At 52.5% G+C, this 10,751-nt stretch overlaps 1 protein-coding gene across 1 annotated transcript in view; it reads right to left on the reverse strand.

Annotated features, from left to right (window-relative positions):
* Positions 1-2,223: 2,223 nt before the first annotated feature.
* The window catches only part of CLDN2 (claudin 2), a 9,217-nt gene continuing 689 nt past the window's right edge, over positions 2,224-10,751 (reverse strand). Inside the window, exon 2 of the mRNA XM_010017282.1 lies at positions 2,224-2,340. Coding sequence (XP_010015584.1) covers positions 2,224-2,340 — 117 coding nt within the window. The remainder of the gene's footprint in view (positions 2,341-10,751) is intronic.

A 10,751-nucleotide genomic window follows, 5' to 3' on the forward strand; every position in this document is an offset into this window, starting at 1 on the left:
AGCAGGAATTGAAGTCTGAGGTCAGCTCTGCTGTGCACTAAGGGCACTCCTGCCTGCTCGCCCTCTATTTGTCTTCTTATTTTTCCTCCTTTTAACCCATTAAGCCCAAGTTGACCATAAAAGAAGTACTGGAAAAGCATGGGGACCTAGTGAAAGCTTCATCCCCCAGACCTGACTTGTCTTAGCCTCTCTACTGCCCAGTAGCTCAGCACATTAGACCATTGGTGTGGTCCAGAGGAAGCTGGAAAAGAAAATGCTAAACTTAATAGCCGAAAAACAGGCTACAGATTTGAGTGTGTGTGTGTAAATTCATATAGAGGAGCACAAAAGACATGGATGAGGGATTCTCTGTGGCAGTGGGTGCAAGCGGTGAAGCTCCCATTCAGCTCTTCCCTTTTGGATGGAAGGCAGGAGTTGACAGATGCAAGGCAGAAAGCCACATGCAGTGGAGACAGAGGAGGAAGAGACTTGCAGGTCCTTAGCACACAGGAGGATAAAATGGAGTGGGAGAATGTGAGAAGACCAGTGGAGGATATTTCTGTGGAACAGAAGACTTACTTAGGCAGAGTGGGATGTGCTCCAGTGCAAGGTAATGAATCTGTGGCTGTGCATCCCTGCTGGTTTGGGGAGTTCTGGAAGAGAGCAGGTCAGAGTGGGTTGAAAAGGAGTGACGTTCTCCATAAAGAATGACGTGGGCTTTTGCTTTATTTATTAAACTGCCTTTATCTCAACCCACGAGCTTTCTTTTACCCTTTGGATCCTCTCCTCATCCCACTGGGGGGAAGTGAGCGAGTGGCTGTGGGGTTTATTTGTCAGCTGGGGTTAAAGCACAACAGCCCTTTCTGATGCCAAATGTGGTGCATGAAGCGCTTGAGATAATGACAGATTTGATTGGAATGTGCTAGATAGAATTTATAGCTATTATTGCTGTTCAGCTATTAATTGATGGGCTCTGATGCTTGCCATGGGGCTTGCTTGCCTTACTGCGTGTGAATCTAGCACTTGTACTGGCTGTGCTTTGTTTCTGCTGCTGTCGTGGTGCCTATCATGTTACTCTGCTGTGGCTGGGAGCACTGATAACAGCCATGGCTGTGTGCCTGGGCTGGCACATGCCCAGGGCATCGCTGCTGAACTCGAGTGTGAACTGCGGTTCACGCTGTGGTGTGAACTCAAGTCAAAGGGTCTGTGACCTGTGGATGAGGCACCCCAAAGAGTCTGTGGCCGTGGTTATGTCCACGCCACAGCAGGTATACCTCTGCAGGGATTGGAGCCCAAGGATGAGTCCACGCTCATGGAGAAGATACACCTGGAAGCATCTGTGGCTGTGGATAAGTTCATGCTGCAAGCAGGTACACCCTGAAGCATCAGTGGCTGTGCATGGTCATGCTGGAGCACCTTGAAGTCCACAGTGCTGTCAGTACCCGTGAAGGGACAGTGGCTGTGGGTAAGGCCGTGCTGGAGCAAGTGTATCTCTGAAGGCATTGTGGCCCATGGATAAAGCCATCTGGGAACAGGGGCACCTCAAAGCAAATCTGCCTGTGGGGAAGTCTGTGCCGCAGAAAAGAGACTGTGGCTCATAGATGAGGCTCTGCTTGGAGCAGGTCCACCCTTAAGGGACTGCAGTCTACGGATAAGTCCAAGCTGGAACAGGGGTTCATTGAATGTTAAACCCCATGGTCTGGTCCAAAGGGACCAGGGGTGGAGATGGTAATACCTTTAAATTGTTGTAACCCATGTTTGAATTGCATGTGACAGGAACTCCTATAGCAGAAACCACCCGAACCAATGGAGGCCAAGCCTTACAAGAAGCAGGGCAAGTGCAGCAGTGACCCAAGCTGAGCTGGTTTTGGTGCCCAGTGACTCCACATGGGCTCTAAGCACCTGGGAAGTATTGACTGAATTCCTTACTTTGCTTTGCTTCCACTTGTGGCTTTTGCTTTACCTGTTAAACTGCCTCAACCTGCAAGTTTTCTTACTTTTACCCTTCCAGTTTCTCTTCTCTATCCCACTTTGGGGAGGGAGTGAACAGGCAGCTGTGTGGGGCTTAGCTGCTGGCCCAGGTTAAACCATGATGCCACTGATACATTCCTGTGCTTGCACCCTCCCATTTTAGGTGGAGTGAGAAGTGTTGCCTGAAAACAGAGGTTCTAATGTGCCAACAGGAACCGGTGCTGCTCAGGGCTCAGAAGATGGAAGGCTTGTCCTGCAGCAAGAAACACACTGCTAAGCTGTGCGGTAGAAGCTGAAAGCAAAGCTGGTGAGGTCCACAAAGGAGAAGGCTGGACTGACGGGGATGGATACAGAGATGCACTTTGGGGTGCTGAGGGAGGCACGGGTTTCCTGCAGGGGCCCAGAGAGAGAAGCTGTGAAGAGGTGAGGGTTGAGGGTTGGCTGGTTGCCAGTCACTGTCATCCCTAAGACTGGGGGGACAGGGCAGGAGCCAGCATGGGCTCTTGGCTTTCGCCCTCTTGCCCACAGTGCTATGGGTATGACCATTAATAAACCCCCAGTTTCTTCACTTATGCTCTAGGTCATCATTCTGGGGCAGGGGTTTGTCCTCACCCTCCTCTGGTCCTGCAGGACTGGCATCGCTCTTCTGCTCCCCACTGCTGGCTGCTGGAGTTCCAGTGGTGCTGAGGTTCAGGATTTGGGCCCTTTCACTTGGGTAGCAGCCTTGACTCCATAGGTCTGACCAGCCCACGCAGCAGCTAAACTGGGTCCCTGCCTGTGTTTTCCTCTTGCGTGCGTCTGTTTGTTTGTTAAATAATGTAGCAACACAAGGTTCCTTGGGCTAAATTTATCTTCCTGTGTAGTTATGGGAACAGTGGTTGGTACAGTGACGCTGGGGCTTGCAGTCAGATCTGCTGCAAGGCTCCGAGCCCAGCCTGAATCAGAGAATGAATCACAGAACGGTTTGGGTTGGAAGGAACCTTAAAGCTCACCCAGTTCCAACCCCCTGCCACGGGCAGGGACACCTTCCACTAGAGCAGGTTGTTCCAAGCCCCATCCAACCTGGCTTCTTTCAACAGATGCTGTCCTGCATGGGACCTTTGCCTTTAAACTTTCTTTTTAGGCTCATTTTCTTAGGCTCCTCTTTAGGCAGCAGCATGACCAGCCTTTTAACCTGGGAAATGAGGATGACAGGGTGCTTGGGGGAAGACGTGAGGTTTGGAAGCGGACTGAGATGACGCATGGGAACGACTGCATTTGGATCAGAAGATGCTGCAGCTCTGTCCTGCATCCAGCACGAGTTCATGGGAAGAAACTAAGGGCAAATGCATGTAGTTCAATATTGTTTAAGCCTCTACTTGTGTCCAGCTCAGAAGCTTCCTGAATCAAACATGGTTTCTTGCAGGTATAAAATGACTGGCTTAAAGCAGCTGAGGAGAACCCCCACTTATGCATTCACTCTCCTTCCTGAAGCACGTTGTCTTGCCTGGATGGTGGGTATGGAGGAGAGGATGTACTGGTGGTTCCTTTAACTCAAACCTTCATTTAGCCACAAGACCATGCGATAGAAATGAGTGGCTCAGGTGGTATCACCAAGCGTGTGTTGTGTGTGTTGCCTGGAAGTCTGAGTTGAGCAATACAGCTCTGTGGACAGAGCGTGCCGCATCCTGCACACTGAGGACTTTGCCACGTCCTTTCCCCCATGGCTGGGCTTATTACCACACAAGTTACTTTCACCATTGCTAGGGGAGATAGTGTCTATACAACTGTGTGTTTTCTGATGTCCCTGTGGCTGCTGCTCCCTGTTTCCTGTCTGGTTGAATCCTGCTCCAGTTTCAGCTCATGGTCCTAGTTCTGTGACCTCTCTTGACACTCTCAGACTGTGCTGTTTACTGTGTGTTCAGGCCGGTACTATGGGTAGTAACACTTGAGCTTGAAGGCAGCTCCCTTATCTCCCTCCATTCAGGGTTTGCAGGTAGCATTTCTTACTCCCATTCATGTTTGGCTTTGTGCTGTTGAATTCTCACCCACTGGGCCTCAAACCTCAGGACTATGCCCTTAATTTTCACATTTAGTTTTTAATAGAGCTGTTGAGGAGATTGAATTTGCACCAGAATGTCACAATGAGGCAACGTTTTCCTTTCCTTCATTATTTGGGAAGCTTGCATTAGTTTTTAAGGCTGCATGAAATATAGTTTCTGAGGTGTTCTTGGGGAGCTGTCATGCTTCTCATCATGTAGGAGATTTTATCCCAAAAGCCAGTCATCCTTTGAAGCATCCACCCTGGGTAGAGGAAGAGACAGACCTTTATTTTCTTCTCCAAAGCTGCTTCTAAAGCAGGAAATGTCCACACCTCCTTCAGGCTTGATCTCAATGTTCTTCACAGCACATATGTGTTGAGTTAGTAATCTTAGCTGCTGCTGCTGCTCCTCTTTGCATCTTGTTTATTCCATCCCATTATAACTTGCTCTGAACTTCATCCCTAATACTACTTGACCCTATTTGTTTTAGCAGGTTATTCACAGACATCCCCAATGTTTGCCACGTCACGGAGCCCTCAGGCCAGACCCCGTCTCCATGAGGGAGCGGTGGCACCACTCACACAACTCGGAGCTCCTCCTGGTTAATTCCTGCCACCTGAGGAAGGGAGAACGTGTTTGCATGATGTACAAGAAGCAGGCGTTAGTGATAGGAATGGGCTTTGGTGAATGAGGAGGCGGTGAGCAAAGGGCAGCTTTGATGCAAGCATCAGTCGGCAGAGATCTGTGAGCCTGTGGAAGCTTGTGAACAGTTCATACTCTCACCTCTGTGTCTTGCATTACCAACAAGGCAAAATACGTGCTCTTTAGAGCAGTACCTGGGTCTTCTGATGTTTCTTGAGCTGATTTGGTTTTCTCAGTGTAAAGAAATAACACACAAAGTGGAGCATTTCCTAAATGGATGTAACTTGACAAACAGTGCAGGTATTAATTTTCCTTCAATAAGCTGGTATCAAAGTACCTGGGTTTGAAACTTGGCACTTCTTTCCTGCATCTTTCAGAGCTTGCTTAACAGTGCCCATGCCAGAAGATTGATGCCATAGTAGTCGGGGGGGGATTAAGCTGTGTAGTGAACATAAATACTTATTGCAGGTGGGGAGGTCAGAAAAGCATCTCAAAGATAAGGCAGTTTAGCAAAGCTTTCTCTTCCTCTCGTGCCCTCCCTGTCAGTGCTGTGCTGGGGCTGTAGCTGTAGAAACCCAGCCTGCCCTGCCCTTGCTTCCCAGCACTGTGCAGGAGCAGGCAGGCGGTGTGAGGAGTCGGGGAAGAGCAGTGCCACCTTTCCTCCTGCACTCACGCTGCCGTGGGTAGTGCTGCTCTCTTCATCCCACCGGTGAGCTGGGAGCTTTAGTGCTGTATTTTGTGGGCAGACTCCCTCTGCTTTGCAAAGATCTCCCATCGGACAGGGCAGCTGTGCTGAGGATAAACTTGTCTCTTTGTGTAAGTCCTGGCTGCCCTTACAGTGTGTTTTGCCCTGGTTATTAATTCTTTTCCCCCTGAGGTTTTTACTCAACCACAAGTACTGAAGGTGGGTGGTTTAACTGCATCTGCCTGTGACCTGTAAAACTTACTCACTTTCAACTGCAGATTTACTAGCCAGAAATCAGCCCATGGGGCTGATGTGGGATGCTGGTCACCCCAGCGCATCTGGAGAAGGGATGCTTTGGGAAGGAGGCCGTAACTCACAGCAAGACCCTTGTCTGTGAGCAAGCCCTGGGATGTCAGCTACAGGGACAGGTCTCCTGTGGGCTGGGAAAAGCAGAAGGCATGCTTCCAGTGAGGAAGCATTCAGTCATGGCTGGTGTCAGAGGTTAATTGTCCCCTTGCCTTCCCATGCTCTACAAGATGTGGTGCCTGGCCTCCATGCAGCCAGGGAAAAATCCAAAGGCAAAGAGCAGCACCCTTGCTCCTGAGAGAGTACTGGAATAACTCAAAGGGCACAGCAGCAGCATCATGGTCATGGAGCCAGCAATGGCTACAGGCTGTCCTGAGCTCCGAGCTGCCTGCAGACTCCCTGGATTTCACTATGCCTCGGAAAACACTGAAGGCTGGAATTGCTCTCACCTGCCACAAAAGGAAAGGGCTAAAATTCGGGTAATAAAAATGCATCTGTTGGAGAAATCCTGAGAGCACCTGCCAGGTATAGCCAGTGGTGTGGGACTTCGGTCCAGCGACCCGAGGAACCCGGAGACACAGCTTTTCTAGGAAAGTGAGGTCAAGGCAATCACGCTGTTTGTGACGTGGGACTTGTCCTGCTCTGAGCCTTTTTTAGCAGGCTGGACACCCCAGAAATAGAGGGTGATGTGAGTTCTGTGAACAAAGGCACCTGCCTCGAGGAGAGATTAGATCTCGGTGTGGGAAAAGCTTCATCAAAGCACAGCCTTCCCCTGCAATCCTGAGCGGAGAGAAGGGGCGAGCCCAGAGCCCGTGAAGCCTTCCCAGTTTCTCTGCTTACAGGGTGACTTGTTGCTTCTTCCAGGCTCCTGGCACACAGCAGAGAGCTTGGAGGGGCTGTGGGTATGAGTGTATTCTAGGCGAGCAGTTGCCAAAACGTGTAGTGCCCTCAAGTGTACCCTGAGGATGGAGACCACGGGCTGGCAGACCCGATTCCTTGGGATGACTCCATGGACTGGCTAATGTGGCTGCAGCTCAGTTTGTCCATGTGAAGGTGTTTGGGATCCTCTGGTCTTCATCTGTTCTATACAGCACGGTGCTGTTTAACCACCAATTGGCAGTGGAGCTGCTGAGGGTGCGGGACAATTTATCTTCAATGCTCTAGGCCAGTTCTCCAGGGCTAGAGATAGAGTCTGTTTTCACCAGTATTTCTGTAAAATTCCTGGAATTTATGTTTACACCACTATAAAAGCGTGTCTTGCTGATAAAGCTTATTTTGCTTGCTGAATCAGTGTAGGTTCTACTGATAAAGCCTGCTCTCACTGCTACAGATTGCATGTGTGCTAGTTTGCTGAGATGGCTAACCTGGAGCTCCTCTAGCATAGATTAGACTCAAACTACAGAGAAATCCAGCTGTGATGTTAATGTGATGCCTGGAACCTCTGTGTCCTCTTCACATATATCACCATTTCCAAGACAAATACTTTTTCTAACTCTCCTGATAGATTCCCAAGCTGTTGCTCAAACCAGCCAGGAAGGTGTTTTCTAGCACTCTCATCTGGTGAACCAAAAAGTCTCTGCCCGATGCAGTGCCAGTGGGTTCATTCTGCCTCATTTCCCTCGTCTTTCTTTAATGACCAAAAGACCCTTTAAAGCGCCTTTAAGCAGGTCTCTTCCAGGAGGCTATGGCAAGCAATGAGTTTGTGCAGAGGCTTTTCCTACAATTGAAGCAGTTTTCCAACTCCTACTACTGGTTTCTCACTACTCCTCACCTCTGTTGCAATGTGTCCCATTAAAACCAGAAGAGCCAGGCACTGTCTCATGGCAATGTCCAGTCTGTGTGACTCCAGATGGGCCATCCCCAAGGCTTTGGGAGGGCAGGAAGCCTTTGGAGGTAAAATGTGAGTGCAAGTGGCCTGAATTGAAACCGTGAGCCTGTTTCCTGGGCTAGAGCATGGTCACCAGCAGAGACATCAGGTGAGGCCTGGGGCATGGCTGGGATGGGGAATGCATCTCCCGTTCCCACCAGCACTGTCCATGACTGTTGCTTAGCTCAGCCTGGGATTTGCAGTGCCTGGTAGCAGCCCCTCTCTACGGAGCACATCCTCTGCTGCTCCTGAAACGGCTGCTGTAACGTCACGGGTAGGAAGAGTTTGTTCTCTTCCACACCAGCCCTGGCTTGCCGAGGGGCCGGGAGGCTCTGGCGCAGGAGGAGGCTGGGAGCGTGCTGTGGATGGGAGGAGGTTGGAGGAATGTGGAAGCCCTTCCAAGAGCCTCAGCCCATCAGGAACTTGGCCCGAATTTTCTTCTCCCTCCTGCCTCTCCTATCTGAGCCCTTCCTGGGGGCTGTGGGCAGAGACAGGCTCTCCCGGCACCCAGCCTGATACTCCCCTGCAGGGACTGTTTGTTGCTGCTTCAGGTGAGCTGTGCTGGGCAGGCACAAGAGGCAGGTCAGGGATGCCAGAAGCAGCTAAACTCTGCTTGCCAGGAGCACTCCAGGGAGAAGATAAGGGCATGTTCGTATTTTATTGCCCCCCTTTCTTCATCTGAGGCACCATCCAGAGCAAGAGAGAGGAAGGGCTCATTTCCTCATGATGAGGGAGGAGTGACTGCAGCCTGACCCTCCAGCGAGGGGCTGCAAGGCTCCCTGCACCATCGTGCTGCCCTGCGAGGTGAGGGGGGCTCAGCATTCCCCACCCAGCCTCTGGCTGCCCATTCCCCTGCATCCTGCTCCTGTCCTGAGCTTTCCTGCAGGAAAACCTGGAGCACCCCCAGCTTTTCCCGCTGAGCTAGTGAGGGACGAGAGGTGATGAGGAGCTGGCTCTGTACACACTGGCTGTCATGGCTTCATTGCTCGCTTCCCGGGCTCCTGCCCTCTCTGGCCTTGGGCTGGCCCACATCCAGCCTGCCCTTGAGGACCCGGCTTATCAATAACTGGGAACGTGGCTATTGCCCAAGGCAGAGATAACCACCACCACCACACTGGTGCACCCAGTGTCCTTCCCTTCCCCACCCTCTGCTGCTGCATCTTTGGATGCGTTCAAGGTAAAGCTGGAGAGGGGAATGTTTCCCCTCCCTGAGCTCAGCCATGCTTAATGCAGGGGCTCCCCTTGGCAGGGCTGGAAGCCCGGGAGGCTGTGGGAAGGTTCATCCCCATCATAGTCTGATGTGCATCAGCTCTTCTCTGGCTGAAGCTGGTGTGCTGCACCCATGAAACAGGCGTCTGGTGTTACACAGGGACATCAGAGGCCCCTTTCCCTGTGCTTGTCTGTCCAAACCGTGGGTGTTTCTGTACCCAAGCACCTCACTCTGCCTCTCCTTGCCTGAACCCTACAAGGTTATAGGGGGGGATGCCATGCAAAAGCTGACTCCTCTAAACCCACACGTCTTCCCTTCCGCTGCTTGAATTAAAGTGTTAACAAACCCAGCAGCAATCAAACTCTGACCCGAGCATCTCAAATGCCCCTTTGTTTAATTAGCAGAGCCCCTGCCCTCGGACACAGGCAGTGCTGTGCGGCCCCGCAGCCTGGGGTGGGAGGCGAGGGATGGGGACCTGGCGCCCAGGAATTCCTCCTCTTCGGAGGCATGACCTCTTGTACCAACTATTTTCTCGCCTCCTCTCTGTGTCAGCTGTGCAGAAACAACACATTGATGGCTGAAGGACTTAAGTGAACTTGCAGTATCTCCTGGGGGGCTGCAGCCCCTTTGCTTGCCTTCCATCCTCTGCATGCAGGGTGTCTCTTCCCCAGGGCAGCAATAAGCGACTTTGCTGTGCCACGTAAAGGGGGTGACTGGCCTTTGCCTTGAAATCCACCCTGGTTCCCTCTGGTGCATGGGGATGGGCCCCTGTGTGGCCCCTTGCTTGGTGAGGAGGGGAGAAAGCAGGATGTGACATAATCTGGAGCGGGTTAACCCCTCAGCAATGATGATTTCAGTGGTGCAAGGGTAACAGTGGTGATGTCTGAGCGGGGAACGTGGTCTCCCGCCCTCTGTGACCTAATCTAAATTACTTTATGAGGGGCCAGCGGGTAGACCAAAACCTTCTGCTGCCTGGGAAGCAGGGAGCCAGGGCAAGGGGGTCCCCGAGCAGCCCTGTGATGTGGTGTGGCAGCACAGGGTTGTGTGGAGCAGTCTTGGCCTCTGTCTGCCCATGCCTTGTGCCTTAGCAGTGTCTCACTTTTCCCCTCCAGAACAGCCCCTTGCAAGGACCCCCAGGTTCAGGACCTGCCTGCGAGACCCATTTGCACTGTGCTGAGGTGCTCAGCCTCTGTCCTGGCCAGCGGCTGCCTTGGACTATGTTGTCTCCTTGGTGCCAGTGCTCACAGCATCGTGGGATGAAGATGTGGTGATGCCACAATGATACCTGCACCCTCAGAAGCAGCAGGGCTGGCGGCGGGCACTGCCTGCTATGAGCCCCAGAAGAGCTGCGCTTGCCCCTATTGTCACCCTCACAGTGATGGCAACCTCCCAGCATGATGCCCAGGTACAAACCATGCAGGTGAGTAACCCCCCCCCACCCCAACAGCATTCCCATCTGCCTGGGCTCCTGGGTGGCAAAGCCATGGGATTGGGGGGTGACACCACAGACCAGAGCAAGGGGTCCCCTCTACACTATAGGATGTGGCCCCCATCAGCACCCACCCTGCGGGGGGAGCTGCCAGGGCCGCTCGGTGCTGCAGGAAAGCTTAGCCACAGCCTGGCTAGAAACACACATTTATTGCGACATTAGTTTGCAACCAGCACTCAACCCCTACAGCAGCGACTCCGGAGCCATGCACACACCTTGGCCCCGCTCTGATGCCTCTGCAGCCCATGTGCTGGTCCCTGGGGGCACAAGTCCACCCATCCCCATCCAGGCAGGCTCACTGGGGCTGCGGGCTGGGGTCCTGCTGTGCCAGGGTCTGCCTGTGGGCTGGCAGCATGGAAGGGGGAACAGAAGCTGGATTCAGGGTCCTTCACCAATGTAAGCCACCAGCAAGGAGCGAGGAGCAGCCACAAGGCTCTCGGGATCGCTGGGGTCACACCCCACAAGCACTGGAGATGCTGCTGTATCCTCTCCTCTTACCACGCTCCCTTGGTGCCAGCCAGGATGCTTTGAAGAGCCGGGAGAGGTGCCAGCTCGGTTCCCCCCTGCAGCCGCCACTACAC

The sequence above is a fragment of the Nestor notabilis genome, unplaced genomic scaffold (assembly GCF_000696875.1).
Source record: "Nestor notabilis isolate BGI_N333 unplaced genomic scaffold, ASM69687v1 scaffold14146, whole genome shotgun sequence".
Classification (NCBI taxonomy): domain Eukaryota; kingdom Metazoa; phylum Chordata; class Aves; order Psittaciformes; family Psittacidae; genus Nestor; species Nestor notabilis.